The following is a 22,136-nucleotide window of genomic DNA, read 5'->3' as shown; positions in this document are numbered from 1 at the left end:
AGACCAGACCCATTGAGAGATGTTTCTACTTTTCTTTTTTTTTTTTTAAGATTTGTTTTTGGGCTTTTATTGATAGGACTGTAGACTGACAGGAAACCGGGGGAGAGATGGGGAGTGACACGCGGCAAAGGTCAACTATACTGACAACACATCTAAACAAAGTATCGGTGATGTTCAAAACCTTAAGCAAATCATTCAGTTATATAATATAAACGCTAAAAAAGTTGTCATTTACAAGACATCCGTCAATTTATCCAAAGTTATACTTTATTAGAACACGGTATTCAAAAGAAATTGCTTAATTCTAGTATAATGACATGCAGTTGGAAATATTTCTCCATATGATAATCTTTTGTAGAATATTCCGTTATAATAAAAACAATTTTCTAGAAAATATGGCCAGATATACTATAAGGGTGCAGTCACACTGAACTTGAATTCTGCCAATGCTTTTCAATGGGAACGGAGCGGTTTGTTGCCAGAAATCCACCCTCATAGGCAGAATAAAGTTTCGGCGTTACGTTACCTTACCTTACTCTAAGGCAACAGCCATTTTAAATTGACTACACAAAAGCTAAACCATAAGTTTGTTAATGTTTTTAGCTGCCCTGAGTGCTGATTTCATGGAGGTTTCAATCCAACCATGAGGTGAGGCTGTGTGTTCTCCCGCAAAGTGGACCTTTCCCTCACTGTTGAACAGCTCCATGCCATAGTCCATGTGCTGATAGGGAGTGTAGAGGGCAAAGGCCCCCAGGCTGTAGGGATCTGAGCCCCATTTCTTCACAAACCCCCCGGTGCACAGAGGTCTTATGTCCTCTCCATGGATCTTCACCAAGTCCTCCAGGACATGCGCCATCAGATCCTGCTCGCTCACCCCCTCGAACAGAGTAGAGTCATCAGAACAAGTGTATGACGCTAAAAGGGCGCCGCCATCCGTCCCTGGAAAGCTGTGGCTGGGGTAGTAGATGAAGCGAGAAGGCAGGTCAGTGATGCTCTTGCCGCCCTTGATGCCATCCTTTTCCCAGAAGCGCTCTTTGAAGCTGAGCACCACCTTGGTGGAGCTGACGTAGTGCACAGAGCGCAGGGCTTCCATCTTGTGGGCGGAGAGAGGGGGGTAGAACTCAATGAAGAGGCTGGCCTTGGCGGTGGCCGTCACCAGGACGTAGTCGACGGTCACATTGACCATGTCAGCTGATTTACGCCAGTCCTGGTAGGATATGGTGACATTGCTGCCACCTGACTGATCAATGCGCTTGACTTTGGAGTTGAGGAGGATGCTGGCATTTAGTAGCTGGTATATAGCCTTAGGTAGATGGTCAAAGCCACCTGTCACTTCAAAGTACCTGAAAAAAAAAGAACACCATCATGATTTGGGGATAATAGACCTGGTCCCACCTATAAGTTGTTTTACCTTTCAAACCGAATGCCACCTCTGTGTCTCATTAGTATTTGCTATACATAGCATATAGCAACATCATTAATTTTACATTTTTGGAATAAGAATTTGAAGGTTTTCAGGAACCTTAGGTAAGGTTTTAGAAGGTGTTTTTATAACCAGCCTCAGGTCTGTCTGTGTGTGTGTGTGTGTGTGTGTGTGTGTGTGTGTGTGTGTGCGTGCGTGCGTGCGTGCGTGCATGCGTGCGTGCGTGCGTGTGCGTGTGCATGCCATGGTGAGAGAGAAAGAGAGAGAAATGAATGTACGGTAGTTTATTTTCTGGTCAAGTCTTGCAACACATCTTTCCTTACTCAATATTGTCGCTGATGTCTGACTGTATATACAGTGTCTCTGTCAGCGATGTGTAGAAGAAACTGTTTTCATTCAGGATGTCTCCAATCATCCTCAGGGCACCACGACTTAGGTTTCCTTCCTTAACCAGATATTCCTTCCAGACAAAAGACAATTAGTTATAAATAATGTACTTTTTCACCCAAGGCCACATTATGATTCCTATCCTGAAACAGTGGATGGAAAAAAACACGTTTTACCTTCACAGAATAGGAGTCATATTTGTTCAGCATGGCATTACAGCCACTTCTTGTCAAATCGTCCTTTACCTGCCAAAATACCACAATATTTTTGTGACATGTCTGCTTGTGTAATCAGATGGAAAGGGTACTAGAATATTCTACTCAAGTATAAGTAGCCTATTGCTCTTTTATTTAAATCTCAAGAAGAACTACGATTATTTGTGATGCTGACATGTATCCAATTCCTTCCCTCCATCCAACCATCTATCTATCCCTTCCCTCCATTCATTAATTTGATTGATTGATTGATTGATTGATTGATTGATTGAATACGTTATTAGCAGTTCGCATAGGAAAAGCAGAAGACAGTACAGTTCAGATACAAGGTCTACTAATAGGATTTAAACCCAAGAAAGCGCTATGGCTTATTTACATTTGGGTCCTTTTGTACTCAGTTCATGAAGACTGCTTCCATTCATCTATGCATCCTTTCATCCCTTCCCGGTTGCAAACTATCCTGGCCACATCTACTACAACCACCAACGTCCCCATTCTGGCCAATGTGACCTTTGCGCTCCATGTTACTTTTGACGATTTTGGCACCCTTTTCACCCACTGCACTCGTTTCAAACCACGTACAGTACCCAAACACCCTGCTCTGACTTACATTCCTCCATCCTTCAACATTTTTCCCTCCTACTGTTTCCAGCACTTCAGGGCCACCACCATGCTTATGACTCTTTCTTACTGACTGCATTATACATTTCAATCCAGGACCGCATCTGTGTCATTTTATATGTTGCAATATACAGTATACACAGTATTTACACAGTACCAACTGCATCACCACCACTTTCATTCTTGAAGTAAACTATTCACTATAGGTCTTGATGGAGGGTTCTTCTGCCTAGTTAAAGGCATAACCGTAATATGTTTCACCACACTCACAGAGTTAGACTCAAAGCAAATTTTTGTGAAAGCTCTTGATTGTACAATAACAGCAGAACTGACTAAACCGTAATGGGGGCAGCCCTCTATTCAGAAACACCTCTACTTAGAGTACTTCAGAAATAAACCCTCTGTAATTCCTTAGCAGAGTAGGATTGTCGGTTTTATAAGTACTTTCCATCTATTCAATACTATACTATGTTTGTCAACAATATTGTAACCACTTAAAACCTACTGCATACACTTAGTTGACCATGTGGGTCTACCTTCTCCTGGCTTTGCTCTACATTAATATCTTTGCAGGAAATAGACAAATTAAATTGTCACAGCGAAATTGCATTGCAAGGACGTTGAGAGGTGGTGGTAGATCTGCTACTTTCACCGAATGTGTTCATGTGGCTCATGAAGGCTGACTTTGTACAAACCTTCCATAGAGCTTGGCTGAAGAGCTGAGCGGCTGACTTCCCCTTCTCCTCTCCAGTCAGATTGTAGTTGAGAATGTCCGGATCGCTCTCTACAGCATACGTTTTCTTCAGCAGCCCGTTAACCAGGTAGTATGTGTTGATGTCATCTTGTATAAAGTGGTTCAGCTGAAGGTTAAGTTTGTCCATGGCAAATGAGAGCAGGATTCTGTGACATGAGAAAGAGCAAGACTCTTATAAGAAGAAAATAGACTCATTGCTCATTGCAGTGTAAAAGAGACGCAACCTCTTCTGCTCCAATGCAAGTTAGTTGGAAAGGAATAGGAGGTAGCCTACGCTATGCTCTGCTCTTTCTTTAGGAAGATTCTTTTTGTAGTTTATTGTAGAAGTGTCACTAGTCATTTGTGTCTTGTAATTTCAGGCACTGGTCTTTCAAGAATTTGTGTGACGTGTCTGTCCCTTTGTGTGAAATCCACCCTGTTACACATGCACAAATGGCTTACTTGTGAAAGCTCGGAATCCTCATAGCACCAACTTCTGCATACCAGCCTTCTCTTCGATTCCTGAAGGTCTCCACACGGCCTCCAATACGCCCGCTGGCTTCGATTATGGTCACCTTGAAGAGATAGCAGAAAATAGGACTTGTGTTCTGTAAAGCCAAAGTGTATGCTTTTGTGACCAAGTGTTGTGCAAAGTGGAGCTTGACAATTAACATTTAACAGAATAAGGTGGTGCCCTTTCTGCATAGTACCCCCTACACCTGGAGATGGGGTACCAAGGGGTACTCCTCTGCCTCTAACTGGTAGGTGCATATCACCATAGTATGTAAAGATAACCTCTTAATGAGGCCTCTGTGGCCTTCCATTTTTCATCTCCTTCTCCAGTTTGGGCAATAAGTCCTCAGAGTCCCCACCTAGTGGTGTTTATGGTAGGAGTTTAGTCTACCTATTAATTGAGACCCTTTTCTTTTCCTATTCCAGCACTGTCTGGAGGTGGCTTTCCCGTCTCTTTTTGTTGTTGTTTCTTAAGGTTAATTGGTTTTTATATTAGTTTGGTGCTTGTTTCTGATTAGCGTGTTCCTATTCATCATCAGTTGCTTCCCTGAGCCACAAAGAATCAATCAAAACTATTTTTGTACTTTTGTAACCCCTGCAGCCTCAGTTGAAAACTGAATGAACTGTGCGGGGAATTAATGCCTAACCAACCATGATCTCTCACCTGCCAAATGAGAGTGGAGGAGTAGCCTTTACCTTATAATCACTAGCCAGATGGCTGGATACCGACCCCTGGCCTGGAGCTTACATTTACTGTGAAAATGTTGTAGCTGCAACATTAGATGTGTGGCAATCAACATTTACAAAATAATTATAATTATGCTTTGGCATTTTATGACATATCTACTACAAAAAGATACCATACCTTATGGCCCGCTTCTTCCAAGAACTTTGCAGCAGTCAATCCAGCAATACCCCCTCCAACGATGGCTATGTGCTGCGGTGTCGTTGTGGGGGGGAGTCCATTCTGCACTATGTCCAGTAGTTCATTGTAGTCTTCATCTTGGAGGCAGTCAAACAAAGGGTCTCCAGTGATTCCACCGACTGTGACAACTACAAACCCAACTATAACCAGAGGAACTGAAGGACACAGAACATAAAATAAGTCCCAGAAGAGTGTATTATCATTTCTCGGTCAACAACCAAAACTAGATGCATTTTATTCCAGTGTTGAAGTGTTACAATAGCTCACTCAGTTTATAAGGTGTATAGGCCAACAACAAGGTGAAAAGATGACAACATAAAAGACAACAAGGTATGTACCAAGTGTAATATATCTTTAGTTAAGGATGTTATTCCACAGTTGACAGTTCCACTTATATGCCCAGGGTCAGTCACTGAACATTATGCATAGGCTGCCTTGAAAATATTTCTACAGTATTTTCTGGACTATAAGGCGCACCTGACTATAAGGCGCACTGTCAATGAATGGTCTATTTTCAAACTGTTTTCATATATAAGGCGCACCTGACTATAAGGCGCACATAATAGACGCTACCGTTGCGTTATGCATCCAACAGATGGAGCTGTGCTAAAGGGAATGTCAATGTCAATGAATGATCCATATATAAGGCGCACTGGACTATAAGGCGCACTGTAGTTTTTTGAGAAAATTAAAGGCTTTTAAGTGCGCCTTATAGTCCGGAAAATATTGTATTCTCTCAGGCTTCATGGCAACAAGTTGTTTGTAGTTTTGTTTTGTTTGTTTGTTGGTTGGTTGTTTATTCTATTTTGATGTAAAGCGTCCTTGGGTTTCTTGAAAGGCACTATTTAAATTCAAGCTTATTATTATTATTATTATTATTATTATTATTACCCCTATTCATAGAAGTGGAGCTGTAGAATAACGCCCTTGATTTTCATGTTCATGATAAAGTTCATGATAAAGTCATGATGAATTCATATTTAAAGTAGGCTACCACCATTAATTAATCATTAATCAAGTGTTATTGCTTAGGTAAACTCCCATCTTTGGACAAGAGCTACTGCTGAATGCCTAAATCGTAAATTTGCAATTGTTAACTGTTATTTGTCAGACAGACAAACTGTCTGACAGAAATGAAAGAATCACACGGCAAATGCAGAATATATATAACAAGCTATATTCCCATAATAACAAAACATTCAGAGGAGTACAGCAGGTCCCTCTGCTTGTGGGGATGTATTATTGCATAAGCATCAGACAGCTGGCCAGCTTCACTTTCCTTTCTTCCATTTAGAGTTGGGAAGATACGATCAAAAATACAAAGCTGAAGTAAGGGGAGATGACAAGGAGTTTCTCATCTCCACTCACAATGGAGTATGGTTTCACATACATTTTCTTGTATCGCACAATTATTCCGCATATTGTTGTTTTATCACAACGTTGTCCATTCATTTGTGATCAGGGCAGGAACTTTGAGAATGATAAAAGCAGAGCTTACAGAATTTGCAGAGTGTCATCTGAGGGATCATGCTGAGGATGGCTCTCCAGAAGCTTTTCTTTTTTCTGCTGTTGATGTTGACACCGTGAGAGGACACGGAACCCTACCATAGATAAGCAGACAATACACCTTAATGAAGTGTGTGAAATGAGTCTCAGCAAGTACCATGACAAACAAACAATCAAGATAAAAGAAATACATTGTTCAGTTCAGGTGCCACGTACCATCATGTTTTGTTCACAAAGTAATGCATCAATTTATGATATCCATCTACTATATCTAAAGAATTTCACATAAGCAACACTCAGTGAGAACCCACTTACCACCAACAGAGGCAATGTCTCATAAGATGTCATGAACCTGGGCATGATCTGAAGAAAAATGCATCTGTTCCTGTTCAAGATCCTATTCAAGTTTCAATGAAGTGTCTTCCAACGCAAAAGTGTAAAAGCAATATCACACGAGGCATATGTGAATTTGCACACAATGAATTTTGATGTGGGACCATGTGGCCATGCATGGGTCTTCAAGAAATATTTTCCCACACCAGCTCAAGATTCAACCACACTGCACAAATTAGATTAGTGAGGTTATACTATTGGCTGGCATAGCTCATTTGCCCTGTCCTCAATGGTTTCCATATCTGTCCAGAAAAAAGGCTTTAGACTGATTTAAATGTGCTCAACAATGTGCAGGGGGGAGGTTACTTAATTCAAGTATTTAATAATAATATTAATAATAATAATAAGGGTAATAATAATAACATGTTTTATTAAATATTGCATAGGCATGTTATCTTTAAAAAAGTATAAATAATAATTAAAGTCACTCACCTGTAGTTTGTTCTGCCTGTAGCTGACACAGCAACACACAACTTCTTTCAAGCCACACTTTTGACCATCTCTGATGCTATCTTGTTATAGCCTTCAGTCCTCCTGTATTGAAACTGAATCTTACACTATCTGGCTAAAGCTGTTAGGCCCTATAGTTTCATTTTTCTTTCTTTGCTGCAGTGGTGCCAATAAAAAAGACAATAGGCCACTGGTTATAATGGTTACAATGGAAAGGCTATAACATTTATCAGGGGTCATCCCCATGCTGGCTTGTGGTGGACATTTTTGTTGCGACCGTCAGGTCGCAGTTACTACCAAAACCTCGACAGGCTGTCTGTCAGTCTGTCCGTCTGTCCGTCTGTCAGTCTGCCCGCCACGTCACACTTTTCCCCAACTCATATCTCCGCCACCGTTGCCCCAATCCATGCCAAACTTTGCACACACACTCCTTGCCTGCCAATCCACAACCAACATAAATCTGTCCCATATAGCGCCACCATCAGGCCCATTTTTTCAAACACATTTTTGGACACTGCTCCTACAGATTTTGCCCTAAAATCACGCAAATCGGTACACAGTATGTCTACACTCATGTCATCAACATGGATCTGTCCCATATAGCGCCACCATCAGGCCCATTTTTTCAAACACATTTTTGGACACTGCTCCTACAGATTCTGCCCTAAAATCATGCAAATCGGTATGTCTACACTCATGCCATCAATATTGATCTGTCCCATATAGCGCCACCATCAGGCCGACTTTTTCAAACACATTATTGGACACTGCCCCTACAGATTTTGCCCTAAAATTACGCAAATCGGTACACAGTATGTCTACACTCATGTCATCAACATGGATCTGTCCCATATATTTTTTCAAACTCATTTTTTGACACTGTTCCCTAAAATCACGCTGTGACCTGACGGTCGCTTATCTCCCGATTAGGGAGTCTTACTGGTCAATATATATATTTTTTTTAATAATATCAGAAACACATAAAGACATAGCCCTAAATGACCATAAAAGGTCTGTAGAGTTTTTGTAGAGTTCTTGCAAAATAAACATTTGAGAACCGAGATGACTCCTAATATATAGTATGCCATAGTGTTGAGGTAATTAAAGTGTCATACACATTCTGAAGAAAAACTGCTGGAGACTTCACATTCCGAACTGGGTATTATGATCAAAATAAGTTATAACTAGAAGCAGTGCTCTTCCGAGCACAGGTCTCCACCAGGCTGTGCGTCCTGGTGGTGCAATCCTGCAAACTTTGGAAGCTAATATTAGCCAATCAGGATGGCATATGAAATATCAGACGGATCGGACTTGATCACATGACTATAGAGATACTGTGTACCGATTTGCGTGATTTTTGGATAAAATCTCAAGGAGTAATATCCAAAAATGTGTTTAACATAAGTCGGCCCAAAGGTGGCGCTATAAAAGGCTTATGTGAAAAATGCAGGGCAAAGGTTTATCGTTAGCTTCTAGGGAGTGCGCTTGCAAAGTTTGAAATTGATCGGTGGAGTTATAGGTAAAACCACAAATCGGCCTGTTATAGCGCCACCATGAGGCTGATTTCAAAAATTTTAAGTGGCATTTCTTCTTCGACCTAGTGGGAACGTGTGTGCGCGATTTCATGATGATTGCACTTTGCGTTTGGGATTTGAGGCATTTTGTTCCAAACGGCTCAATCCTACAAACTTTGGAAGCCAATCTTAGCCAATCAGGATGGAATATGCAAAATCGGACAGATCCGTGTCGATCACATGACTGTGGAGATACTGCCTACCGATTTGTAGGATTTTTGGCCAAAATCTGTAAGACTAGTGCACCAAAATGTGTTTTGCGAACATCGGCCACTAGGTGGCGCTAGAAAAGGCCCATTTGAAAAATTTAGGGCAGAGGTTCTAGATTGGCATCCAGGGAGTGTGTGTGCTCACTTTGGCAGCGTCCGGGCCAACGGCGACTGAGATTAGGTGCTCACAAACTGCGAGGACGCACGGACGCACGCACGGACGGACGCACGCACGGACGGACGGACGGACGGACACACGGACGGAGGGGAAAACATACTCTCCCTCAGCCTTCGGCTGGTGGAGACAATTATATACAATATAATGTAATTATAATGGTAGTACTAGTGACCCCTGTTTATTTAATATTCAAATATTTTATTTTATTTTATTTTATTTTATTTTATTTTATTTTATTTTATTTTAAAAATACTTTTGACATTTTCCAGACGCTGTCAAAGTGCGTCACGATACCGGAAGTAAACAGACAGACGGAGCTGTCATTACTGCCCTACATTATGCATGGAGGAGAGAGCTCGCAAGAATTCTCCCTAACACAACAATGACCACTCTGGTAAGATAAATATTAAACGTTTTTCTTCTTCTTTCTAACTATAATTATACGTGGCTAAACACCGCACTAGGTTTTATTGTGCTTAGTTGTGAATATCCTTCTGTAATTCTAGATACAGTACAGTAGTTAGCATGCTGCTGTCATTAGCACAGTTACACATTATGGACTTGGAGAGTAACCACCATCAGAATAAGGCTGGGTATTTAGCGAAATAGTAGTTGTTGTGGTGGTGGTGCAACTGTCATATCGTAATCTAATTGCTTTATACAACGCTCGTTAAATCTTTAATTAAAATATATTTGATACCCGGGGACGGGTCATCTATCGGTAACTTTCCGAGTTGAAGGAACACTAGTTGCATGGTTACACAATCATTTCAGATGCAAGCAGCTTTCCACGCTGTGAATAAGGGAATGTCTGTCATGGGATCGTGTGTGTGTGTGTGTGTGTGTGTGTGTGTGTGTGTGTGTGTGTGTGTGTGAGAGAGAGTGTGTGGCCTCCTGTCAGTCTTGTGGGCCAATATAAGATGAGACAATTAGACATTATTTATTCCATGAAGGCCAACTCAAGTGTCATTGCAGCAACAGCAGTAAGAGTGAAACACATGAGATGATCAGGTTTAGAGTCAAGAGACTCAAGATTCAAAACAAAACATATTCTGGATAGATAATATCTGCAGTGGGTATGTGATTGAATGACACTGTCATCAGTGAATATGAATGATTATATATGTCATGTACAGTAAAGTCTTATCAACAATGAGGGCACGGATGGATATTGTATATTCTACAGTCTAGCAAAAATGAATATATAAATGAATTATTGTCTGTCTTATCAGCAAATAATGAATATCAGTGAAGTACCAATGGTGCTATCCTGGATGTCCCTTTTCTTTTAATCAGAATCCATGATAGCTAATTTGGTTTCATTTTAAGCTATCAAGAGTAAATTATTCTTAAACAGAAGTCTACACAATTACAGAATGTAGAAGAATTGTTATTTCGATCGACCTGTTATCAGTCCTATGATACCAAATCTATACAGCATTGAATTGTGGACAAAATCCTATCCAACGATAAAAGAATATTCTAAGTTTTGGGTCTAAGAGACTGAATCTCATCAAATGGTGGTCCGTGGCTCAAATGCCGAATAAATAACTGACCATGATATGAAAATGGTTGAAAACCATTGGTCTAGCATGTTTAAATGGTCATCTTTCTTTGTTTTTCAAGGTCCTGAGATTCATCCTGAGATGAATGGTCCCCACAGCACATCTCATCCTGCGAGGTGCTGCTAAACCAGGCATGGCTGAGGTGCTGAGCTGCCTGTTGGGCATCGGCGTGGTGTTGGCCTGGCTGGTGCTCTTCCACCTGCTGGTGAACATATGGCTGCTGTGTGTGTTCACCAGCCTGCTGGTGGTGCTGGGCGGCTGGCTCGGCTCGCAGGCCCTGCTGGAATCCAACAGCGTGGTGCACCTCGAGAGGTTCATCGCCCTGGAGCAGGTATAATCACTGACCCAAAACAGTGGGTCGGACACGGGACCCATTTGTGGGTCGCGGGACACATTTTTATAGGTCACAAGTTTACATTTCAAAACATAACACAATAAAAAAGAATCCCAAAAACTAATTCAATGATTTTTTTCTAAATAATTTCATGAATAAAAAAAAAAAAAAAGAAAAAGATATTACATAAATTAGAAAACAAATGTTTAAGAAGTGGTGAAACAAGCCGGTCTACAAGCTCACAACGCGGCGTGAAGCTAGGCGTTGTTCGCTTGTAGATCAGCAATTTTCAATAGTCTGGGTACCGGGGAAACGTCTTGATTTATTTTTGGGGTTTTGAGCTAAACGGTTTGGGAACCACTGCATTATGTGATTCACTCACTCACTTCAGTTGTCAGGGCACCATGGGCTAAAGCAAATTCCTTCTACATACAACATGTGTACAGTACTAGGCAGTAATGTGTATTCTGACTCTGAATGCAGATTCCAGCCACTGCAGAGGATGAGCAGCATTTGGACCAGGAAATCGAGAACACGGTGATGAAGATCATCAGGGACTTTGTATCATCGTGGTACTCCACTGTGTCCACGGAGCCGGGCTTCCCAACGGAGGTGCAGGAGGCCATGGTTTTCATGGCCATGGAGCTGAAGTCACGTGCTAGACGGGTGGACCACAAGGTAATGTACCTTCATGTTATGCCCCTCACCAGTGAAAGTGACGTTTATTCAGGTACTACAAAATAATGTGAAAGGGACCATGCCTTACTATTTCAAAGTTATGTTTGAAAGTGTGTGTGTGTGTGTGTGTGTGTGTGTGTGTGTGTGTGTATATATAAGGGTGACATCCCAGGCCTTACGTATAAGTCTATGTTTGTTTTTGTAGTGTATATACACACACATATACTGCATACATGTGGGAGCTTTGTATAAGCTGTGTGTGTGTGTGTGTGTGTGTGTGTGTGTGTGTGTGTGTGTGTGTGTGTGTGTGTGTGTGTGTGTGTGTGTGTGTGTGTGTGTGTGTGTGTGTGTGTGTGTATATAAGGGTGACATCCCAGGCCTTACGTATAAGTCTATGTTTGTTTTTGTAGTGTATATACACACACATATACTGCATACATGTGGGAGCTTTGTATAAGCGGAATCCTTTATGGCTTTTGAAACAGCTGCTGACCAAGAGGACCCTTGATCTGTGTGGCAGTCACCTGCAGAGCTACTTAAACGCCAAGGAAGTAGTGACGGGTCTGGGGAAGCTTCCATCCGGAAATCCAAGCGATGAGAGTGACATGCTGTGGAAGGCCTACTCCAAGGACAGCACGCCTCATCCCGCCGTGCAGAGTGCGGCCACAGAGGTGAACTACACCCGGTCCATGGTGGACCTGCTGCTCCATGTCCTGGTTCCCCCACCTCACCTGGAGAGCCGCACGGGAAGGTTAATCGTCGGAGAGCTCATCACCTGTAATGTCCTCTTCCCTCTCATCACCAAGCTGTCGGACCCAGACTGGCTGAACATACTGCTGATAGAAGTATTTACAAACTCCAAGTCCAATGAACAGCCAGAGTCGTCTGGAACACAGCAGTTGATTTCATCACCACCACCACCACCACGATTAGCGCCACCAACAACACTATTACCTGCACTGCCCTCTGCTCATTCTGAGCCTCCTCGACAGCAGGAGAACAAATCCGGGCTTCAGAAGTGTTCTGAAATTCCCCCGTCCTCTATGACTCTGCAGGTTGAGACTCAAACACCCACTGATGCAGGTACAGTCACACCGGACCCGCCTGTGTACGATGTGGTCGACTCTGAGGATATGTACTGCCCACAGAACAATGTTGATGAGGAAGAGCCTAGTCGAACCTTTCTAAGACATTACCTGAGACCGGGGAAGTCCAACCCGTTCTACCAGGAAAACGACTCCGATCTGGACTCCCCGTCAGCTGACTACAAGCGAGGCTCGACGGATTCTCTCCTTATGATTGTTCAAGAAGAGGGCGTGCCTGATGGGTGGAAAGAATCTGCCACCCCCACTGAGAACAGCAATGCCATGGACTTGGAAGATGATGCCTACACTGGCCTGGTGGATGGACCCAGAGTACTGGTGAACTCATTGCCGTTAGACCAAGCTTATGGATTTGACTCCTCATCGTCCCGAAGGTTGGAGGGGGACTTCCATTTAAACAGCCTCCAGGACCTGGGGAAGGACAGCAGCTCTGTCCCCTCGAACCCAGCCAGGGAGCTCCTTCTCGGGGTAGAACAAGTGGGGATGGGAAACGCCAACGAGCTGGCCGTGGTCAGCCCCTTGAAACCCCCATCCCCCTCCTTCAGTTTTGAGCCCCTCAGCAGCCCAGAGGGACCGGTCATCATCCAGAACCTCCGGATCACCGGTACTATCACAGCCAAGGAACACCGTGGCACTGGCTCTCATCCCTACACTCTCTACACTATTAAGGCAAGTAGATCAGAGCTCTGGCGCCTCTACACTCTTATCTTTAAGCACGTTAATATGATGCATTATGTCACTATTAGATAACTATTAGTTATCAGTCACCAATAGGTCAGAGCGAATGTTCCTGTGATCCTACGTAGAAGATTTCATAAAGGGAAGTGCCAGTATGAGAACAGGGATGAGGGCTAAGAGGATGTTTAGAAGGGGTTTGGAACTTTGGATCACAGCAGGACCCATACACTCTTTGCATTTAATACATAGTTAATACAAAATACTACCAGTAAAACCGTCAGATCGCATGTATGTTGTCTGCAAAAAGCAACCTGATTGTGGTGCTAGAAGAGGTGCATGTGAGAAATCAGGGGCTTTCTGTAGTGGTTTGCCAGCCAAGGAGTGTGTGTGCAAATTTGGCATGGATAGGGGCAACGGTGCCGGAGATAAGTGTTTGCAAAAAGCAACAAAAGTACAGAAATTGTTATAGAAAATATTGTTGTGTTGATGATGTAAATTAAGAATACATCTGGTGCGTTGTCTTTCTAGTATGAGACGGTGGTGGGCTGTGAGAACCCAGCATCTCTCGAGCCAGGCTCCGAGGAGGCGGTAGAGCCCACCCAGATTGTCTGTGATGACAGTGCAGCGCTCCCTGCTCACCCTGTGGCCTATCACACAGTTAATAGACGATACAGTGAGTTCCTCAACCTGCAGACACGTCTGGAAGAGAAAGCAGACCTACGGAAATTGATCAAAGGTAAAAAAATAAAAGAAATCGTCTTACATAAGATGCTGTGTGCAAGGTGGCTGTCTGTTCCACACATCTTTGTTGTTTTACTCCTCTTTATGGTAGGCTAGTATGTGTCATTTAGGGCTCTGTGAGTGACTACTTTCCCTTTTGTATCATCTAACTCAGTGGTTCTCAAGCATTTTGGGCTTCAGTACCCCTATTCCTGATTGCTGAATCCAAGTACCCTAGTTAAAAACAACATTTTAACTAGAAAATACTGACATCAAAAGTCCAGTTTTTATGTCAATGTTGAAAATAAAAGTTTTCTATTCAGTAACAGTAAAATTCATACTTAATTTGGTTTAAAGCTTTACAGAGGAACACGTTCACATACATTTGTCAATGTTTTATCATTAAACATAAACGTAAAATAAATGTTTCCATTTTCCATTTCCTCTCAAGTACCCCCTGTAGTACCTCTGCGTACCCCTAGGGGTACACATACCCCCATTTGAGAAACACTGATATTCTAACTAACTGTTTATATAGCTTTAAATTTAATATCTTGGCTGGGGTAATGACTTAAGCCACAGCCACACTAAAAGCCCCATTATACTTAATTGTGTGTGGTTGTCGCACACCAAAAACAGCAGAGCTACAAACTTGCACGCTTCGTGCTGCAACGTGTTTTGAGTGTACACCTAGATATGCTATTTTAGAGCATCCATACTTTGGTGTTTTTAAACCCCTAAAATGGAGATATTAGAAAACCTCGCCGTTGCCGACCCTGTTTTGTTGTGAAAACTCCAGCACTGCCATTGTTATGTTATGTGGACGGCGGGACTGGAGACCTTTAGAACAGCGGTTCTCAACCTTTTCAGGTCGGGACCCCCAAAAAATCATATTTTAACTGGGGACCCCCCATCCTGACGAGCACTCAGAGTTGAGGCATTGCATTTTGTATACCACAATTTCTGCCTCTAATATTTGACAATTTGTCCAGTGATTAATTTGTCATTTTAGATGTATTAAAAAGTCCTTAAGTTGTCACTTTAGAAATGTGCAGATAGCCTCTATAGTCTTATACAGTATACACTTAAGGATTACGCTGGTTTGTTTACTGTTGAGTGAGGAAAACAATGTTTCACATTAAGTTAATCATCTGGTGACCCCCCCCCCCAAGCAATTTGGAGACCCCCCTGGGGATCCCGACCCACAGGTTGAGAACCACTGCTTTAGAAAATGAAGACACTGACAGACAACCACATTCACTTCCTGATTGGTTCCTATCAGTCACGACATGGCCTTCCTTGACTTCGTCCCAATCATGTGACCCTTTTCCGGAAGAAAACATATCTTGAATAACTTACCAGCGGTTAATTTAACACGGATAACTAATTACATCATGCTTTGCTGACCTTGTTGTTTATGCCTTTGTGCAGTTACATTATGTAGCCTAACCTCAACAAAATGTAGCCTACATACTGTGACAAGAGGTTCTTTCTGTGCTCCAACTCTTGTGTGGACACTGGACAGAGATGGTGGTTTTAATTTTAAAGTGTTGTTTTACAATGAAACATCTTAGTGTGAATGTAGCCTGAATTACCCTCAGTGGGACCAATAGAGTGTATTGATTAATTGTATGGGTGACTTGATCTATCAATAAGATTGGCCTGGTTTGAAGTGTACGTATGTATTGTAGCCACTGTAGTTTGTCCTCAGTGAAGACTAGCTTTATAACTGAATAATGAAATATGTATTTCTGGTACTCTGAATTGGGGAGAAAATGAAATGGTTTCCTGTGTAAATAAGCAAAGAGCTTGCTAGGATCTCCTTTTAGTTGACCTTGTACCAGTGAGCTGTACCGTCATGAAACTGTACCTTTTTCTATGCAAACTTCTAATAAAGTCTTCAACTAAATGAAAGTAGTAAACAAAAACAAGCTAGTTTCTTTACTGCGTTTTGACTAATCTCACTGCTGTGGTTCAGGTGTGAAAGGGCCAAAGAAGATATTTCCTGATATGCCGTTTGGAAACATGGACACCGATAAGATTGAAGCCAGGAAAGGATTGCTAGAGACCTTTCTAAAGGTTAGTTATTGTTTTTAGAAAATGTTATTCCAGTGAAATGCAAACTTAATCTCTTGTATTGCTGGCTCCATTGAAGCAGAAAATATTAACACAATATCAGCATGTGTTACGAGACGACTAATAAAGTAATTTTGACACTTTGTCAAACTGGTTCCAAAGTTAGGTTTAGATATCTTTTGAAATTAACATTACTAGCAAATTCTCTCTTTGTTTTTCTTTTCTTCTAGCAACTCTGTGCTATCCCTGAAACAGCCAACAGTGAAGAGATGCAGGAGTTTCTTGCTCTCAATACAGATGCTAGGATAGCCTTTGTCAAGAAGCCTTTTATTGTGTCACGCATAGACAAGGTACGGTACTGGTAATGTTAATGGTTTTTTGGGTTAAAGGTTGTGAAACCGAACAGAGCTTGAGTTACGCTGTAGGTTTAGGGCTAGTGTTGGTAATTGGGGTTACGGTAAAAGTTAAGCACATTGTGGTTTAGGGTAGGGGTTGCAGAATCAGGATAGGGACTTCTCCAATGTAATACATTGTGTGTGTGTCTTTATATAGATTGTGGTGAATGCCATCGTGGACACCTTGAAGACGGCATTTCCTCGATCAGAGCCCCAGAGTCCCACCGAGGACAACGATGAGATGGATGGAGGCAAGATAACTGACAAGAACAAGATCAAGTATGGTTCCAAATAGCTGTACAAAGTAACATTTAACAATCAAGTATGAACGGGGACATGACCATAACATTACGTTATGTTGGACAGCAAGACCTAAGAGGAAAAAACCGCAGAACATTCCTGCATCGGGGATCAATTGCCACATTACTACGAAGTCTCATGAGTATTAATTACATTTACATGGTAGCCCTCAAAGCTTTTTCATGCAACGTGACAGTCAGCTCCAGGCATGGTGAATGACTAGTTACAGTGGAGAGTCTGAGAGATCTGCTGATCAGATGTTGAGATTCTTCCCATTATGTGCACTATAGTATGATTTGCCACTTTGTATTGTGCATTGTATTTGTGTCTGTATATCATCGCTGTCATTGCCTGTCAGGGAATGGAAACAAATGACCGTTGTTCCATTGGATCCAATGTATTTATTTAGTCGCAAGCTCTTGGTAATACTTTTGATTGTTAAAACTTTTACCAAAGCCACATACAGACTTTTAACCTGGCGTACCATATTTTGGGCATGTCATTAAAGGCGTTTTTGTCTTCTTCTTCAAAATCTTTCTAAAATAGCACATCTACAATGTCACAACACGTCACACGTGAGCTTGTAGATGTGAGTGAATGCACATGCAACGCATGTGTCTATGACTTTGTGTGTGTGCACCCAGGTCTCGTCTGAAGTTCCCCAGCAAGGGCGGCCCTTTTATGAATGGCTCTGATGTGAGACCACAGTTGCTGTTTGGTTGGGGCCAGAGCAGAATGGTAAGTTGTGGGATGTGGAAGAGTGTGCTTCAAAATAATGGAGTGTGGCCGTACCGTGGCATAGTGGTCCAGGCACTTGGCTCTAAAAGTAGCCTGACAGTGTATCGCAGGCTCGAGTCCCTTTCCAGACAATCTTTACTGCATTGATTTAATGAATATTTTATTAGACAAAAATAAAGAACAGTACATGTATAGTCAATACAAAAAATGTAGTACAGTAAAAGTACAGTTAAACATCCTGCCTAAAAGGAACACCCTAAATAAGTCCTTTTATGGTCTTGTTTATGTCGGAGGTCCTTGGTATTCATGTCTCTTCCCATCTCTCTCTCCTTGTTTCCTGTCCCTCTCCACTTCCCACTATAAATATAAGTAGAAAAGCCCCCCAAAATATCTTTAAAAAAAATGTTTTTAGAATTAGGTTAGAAATTATAAAGAAATGAAATGACCCTTCAAAAATAAATACATAATGATAATGATGTGGATGATGATAATAGTATTATTGTTATTATTATTTATTCAGTATAGCTGATGATCCATGGTCTTCTCTCCCAGGTGATTAGCGGGATGTCTCCTGCAGAACTGGAAGATTTCATCAGTGAACAGGAGAGGTTGGTGATCCAGGATCTAGAGTCAGAAAGGGAAGACTGCGTATCACTCAGAGAAGCAGGAGTCTGCAGTTGCCAGAAGAAGAACAGTTTGAGTGAAATGCAGAGTCAGCAGCTCGGTAAGATCCTGCTGCACTACTCAACCAGTTATTGCATGCACTAAAGGCCTAAATAGGCTCCGGAAAAGTTGGGAGACAGGGGCTCTTCATATTTGCACTCACATTCCCTTTTGTACTTGTACTACTGTATGTAGAGCATTAACTAATGCACCCGCTAGATGGCAGTGGCAACACTTTCAGACTATCTAGCTGCTATACATATAGATTCCAATATGTACAATAACTGAGACATGTGTCCCAAAAATGGAATAAACACCACACATTGAAAAACTAAAATGACTGTAACTGTTAGCTCATTCTTATAACTAATATATACTCTAAAAAGTGATTTATGTTTTAGCATGCATTTTTAAACTGGCAGTGCTTTAGTCTAGCACTCTGTATCTCCTGGTACCTTCTACATTCTTTCTTCTTCGCTGTGTGGTGTACTACCATTTGATATGTCCGTGTTGTAGGGAGTCACTACTGCCCACCTCAGTTTACTTCGGTGTTGCTCTGTGCATACGAATACTTAAGCTCTGGGGCTTGATGGTGCGAACAGGTGTACCCAGAGCCCAACTTTGTGGGAGTATAAATGGTTCTTTAGTCATGACAACAAATATCTCTTCTTAATTCAAGAAAAGGAATGGGTCCATCAATAGGTTTAAGTCAGTTCATTATGCCAATTAATTCCTAATTATATACAGTATATCACCCTCCCCGTCCAACTTCCCTTCCAGTGGTGTTCATATAGATGCCAGGCAAAGCCGGATGCACCATGGTCTGGATTAGATAAGAACCCCAGGCCTAGACTCCGCGGTGGTGGGCAGGTCCTTTCCACCTGAGCGCCCCCATAGTTTGTTTACGGTTTCAATCAAACGATTGGCCCAAAATGCGCCAGTGAAACATGATTGTGGGACATCCCCTCAGTGACAAAGGTACTAAAGTGCAATACATACATACTCCTTCTGGCGTTGGGACATCTCCCGGTTCGGAAAAGCAGAGTCGGGACGTCTCTGGAGGTGCACAGGTTCCGAGGAAAAGTTCCGGGACTGCCCTTCCGATGCTCGGAATGATGTCAATTTATAGTTATATTGCCTCACTTTCCAAAGAAAAGTGTGGTTGTCGGAAGGAGTCTGTATTGCGCTCAAGCAAGCTTGTGTGCACGTGAGTGTCCGGAACACAGCAAGTCTACGTTAGTCAAGTGTTGCCTAGGATAGTGAATGACTCATAGTGGTCCTGCATTGTCGAGCTGTGGCTCATGGGTTTGGACGGCAGCAGCGCTGCAGTGTTTGCTCTGTCTGTATTGAAATAATAATAAAGCCCATGTACTGTACACCCACACGGACAGCTGGAATCTCTGACATCAGTCTTGGCATGAGACAAGGCTAGAGATTGAGAGGCTCTCAGTGTGACAAGTCTAAGGCTTCTTCCCCGTCGTCACATGTGTTGTCTTCCAGAGGTATTGCAGAATAATTTGACTGTACGTGTGTTCTGGTTTTAGAGGGATAGTTTGCCCCCAAAATTACTTTTTTTTCCTATCGATTACTCACCCCATGGAGTCTTGAATTCATGGATATTTTGGGGGGTTTTGTCGCATTCCTAAGACAATAATTTTAGGAGACTATTTGTGTCTCCATAGTGAACAAAGCAGGCTCTTTGTGTCTCCATAGGGAACCACTGCTGGTCATCAAATTATTGTCTTAGGAATGCGGCAAAAAATAAGAAAAAAACGTATTCATGTCTCCATGGGGTGAGTAAACGATAGAAATTGCTGTTACTTCTGATATTTAATTTTAAGGGATCTGTCTTATTTCCATTTAGGTATTACATGTTGTGTCATGTCATGTTTGTCTGTAATGTCAACAATGCGTATCTATACAATATCACTGTAGTGGTAGGATCCTAATTCATTACCACCAACCTCTGAGTTTCAAACATACGTATGTGGCTGCAGTGCAGACCATTGAAACATGAAGGAAGTCAATTCTCAACAATCTCAAGCCATATTTTGATGTCCAACGTTCGTTCGGCATGTATGTAATTGACTGCAAATAGTAAATGCATGTCTCTGCCGTTGGGAACTTTATGAACCGCACAATGCATTGTGGTTCATGATGTAGGCACTGTCAGCATGGCTGTGTGGGTGAGCATCGATACATTACACAGTAAGGACATAAAAGTGGTAAAATTCTACTTTGAAGGATTCGTCTCACACTATCCTTGTGTGTTTAGTCTGTGTGGTTTGTGATGTATGGTATAGTGAGTCATTACTTGACTGGGATCCTATCCAGGATGGGTTGGAAACACAGTGAGTCTAGGTTAGTCAAGTGTTGCCTGGAGTAACAGTGTGTTGTTAACATTGGATGGATTTCAAATAGAGCTGCAGCTATTGATTATCTTCTTATTGATTATCTATTATATATGTTATAGATTATTCTACCTTTTCTATAAATGCAATAATTATTTTTATCCTATTTTTATTTATAATATCAACTAATCGTTGTGAAAAACATTATAAATATTTTGTTATAATGGACTACTTAAGCATTGTACTTGTTTGTTGTACAATGGCGTACACGCTCACTACGCATTGTGATTCAATATGTTATGAGCTTTTAGATGATGTGCTATTGTATGTGTCGTCCCCACACAGAAATGTGCAGCTGATGACTGAATTGGGAGAAAATCGGGCGTCTTACTAATAATAAGAGTAGGTAACAGAGTACTGAAGTGCTGATGTCACTCAGTCATCCCCTGGGTCATGGAAGGCTTTCTCTATGGAAAATAACATAGTCATAGAATCGTCTCATATAAGAATTGTGGTCCAAAAAAGCCTAATTGTCCCGGTGCTTTTGTTCAGGGAGAATTTGTAATTCAGCGTTAGCGTTTTCTCACCGTCAGTTGATGCTTCATAGCCATATGAGACAAACCGCCGTGCTCATTTGTTTATGTTTGGAACACAGTTCTTATATGTCGTGATATTAAACACATCTATGGTAATTCAGAATGGGGGGGAAAACAACATGACCCACAGGTAGGATTTGTGAATACGTCAGACTCCGGTGCTGTAAAACAACAGTGTTTATTCCCACATTCTGGTCGTTCTTCTTATCTCAACCTATTGACTGTAAGCTACCTTTTTGTTGACATGTCTGAAGTCACAGGAATATCCAGATATGGGCTTAATATTGATGACATCAGGAATCTCCATATATGGGTTTAAAAGGGACAAGGACGACATGAGGATGAGGTTTTGATACTAACTGCTCCCTACGGTCGCAATGAGTGGGTTCCACTGGCGACGTTTTAACAAGGCCATTCTTTCTCCTCTCCCTGCAAATCTACAGACTTTCTCTGTAGTACAGAGAAAACAATAGTAGATAAAAAGTCAACTGGGAAAGGCAATTGTGAACAGGTGGGTTTTCAGGGTGTTGAAACCGAACTTTTTCTCCTGTAACTCATGTTGACTGTTTACTGTGAACGTGGTTTTTGTTTGTTACACTATCCACCTGACCAACTGTTTGTTCCACCTCCGTTTATTGCATTGTACACACACTCCAAACCCCCCTCCATTCTCTCTGTCATATAGAAAATAATTTATGATCTCACTCACATCACATGGAAATTATCTTCATGCCTTCGTGCTGCACTGGAACGAGAGTTTCCTTGTTAAACTGAATCCAAACTGACCTGTTTTGGTTGTCTGGTCATTGTCT

At 41.8% G+C, this 22,136-nt stretch overlaps 2 protein-coding genes across 2 annotated transcripts in view; one reads left to right on the top strand and one right to left on the bottom strand.

Annotated features, from left to right (window-relative positions):
• Positions 1-574: 574 nt before the first annotated feature.
• il4i1 (interleukin 4 induced 1) lies at positions 575-6,545 on the bottom strand (the record flags this gene model as incomplete). Its single annotated transcript, XM_080731881.1, has 8 exons — positions 575-1,343; positions 1,747-1,883; positions 1,987-2,055; positions 3,342-3,546; positions 3,842-3,954; positions 4,758-4,972; positions 6,316-6,418; positions 6,540-6,545. The coding sequence occupies 8 exons, from the start codon at positions 6,543-6,545 to the stop codon at positions 575-577; spliced, it is 1,617 nt and encodes a 538-aa protein (XP_080588007.1).
• Positions 6,546-9,446: 2,901 nt separating this feature from the next.
• The window catches only part of snx19b (sorting nexin 19b), a 47,176-nt gene continuing 34,486 nt past the window's right edge, over positions 9,447-22,136 (top strand). The window contains exons 1-10 of the mRNA XM_080731205.1: positions 9,447-9,521; positions 10,754-11,023; positions 11,510-11,704; positions 12,190-13,476; positions 14,014-14,221; positions 16,184-16,284; positions 16,512-16,631; positions 16,834-16,955; positions 17,621-17,714; positions 18,267-18,438. Coding sequence (XP_080587331.1) covers positions 10,778-11,023; positions 11,510-11,704; positions 12,190-13,476; positions 14,014-14,221; positions 16,184-16,284; positions 16,512-16,631; positions 16,834-16,955; positions 17,621-17,714; positions 18,267-18,438 — 2,545 coding nt within the window. The 5' untranslated portion in view covers positions 9,447-9,521; positions 10,754-10,777. The remainder of the gene's footprint in view (positions 9,522-10,753; positions 11,024-11,509; positions 11,705-12,189; positions 13,477-14,013; positions 14,222-16,183; positions 16,285-16,511; positions 16,632-16,833; positions 16,956-17,620; positions 17,715-18,266; positions 18,439-22,136) is intronic.

Source organism: Nannobrachium achirus (assembly GCF_963921795.1).
Source record: "Nannobrachium achirus genome assembly, chromosome: 8".
In the NCBI taxonomy this organism is placed as follows: Eukaryota; Metazoa; Chordata; class Actinopteri; order Myctophiformes; family Myctophidae; genus Nannobrachium; species Nannobrachium achirus.
The sequence above is the reverse complement of the archived record's forward strand: the minus strand, read 5'-3'. Positions and strand labels throughout refer to the sequence as shown.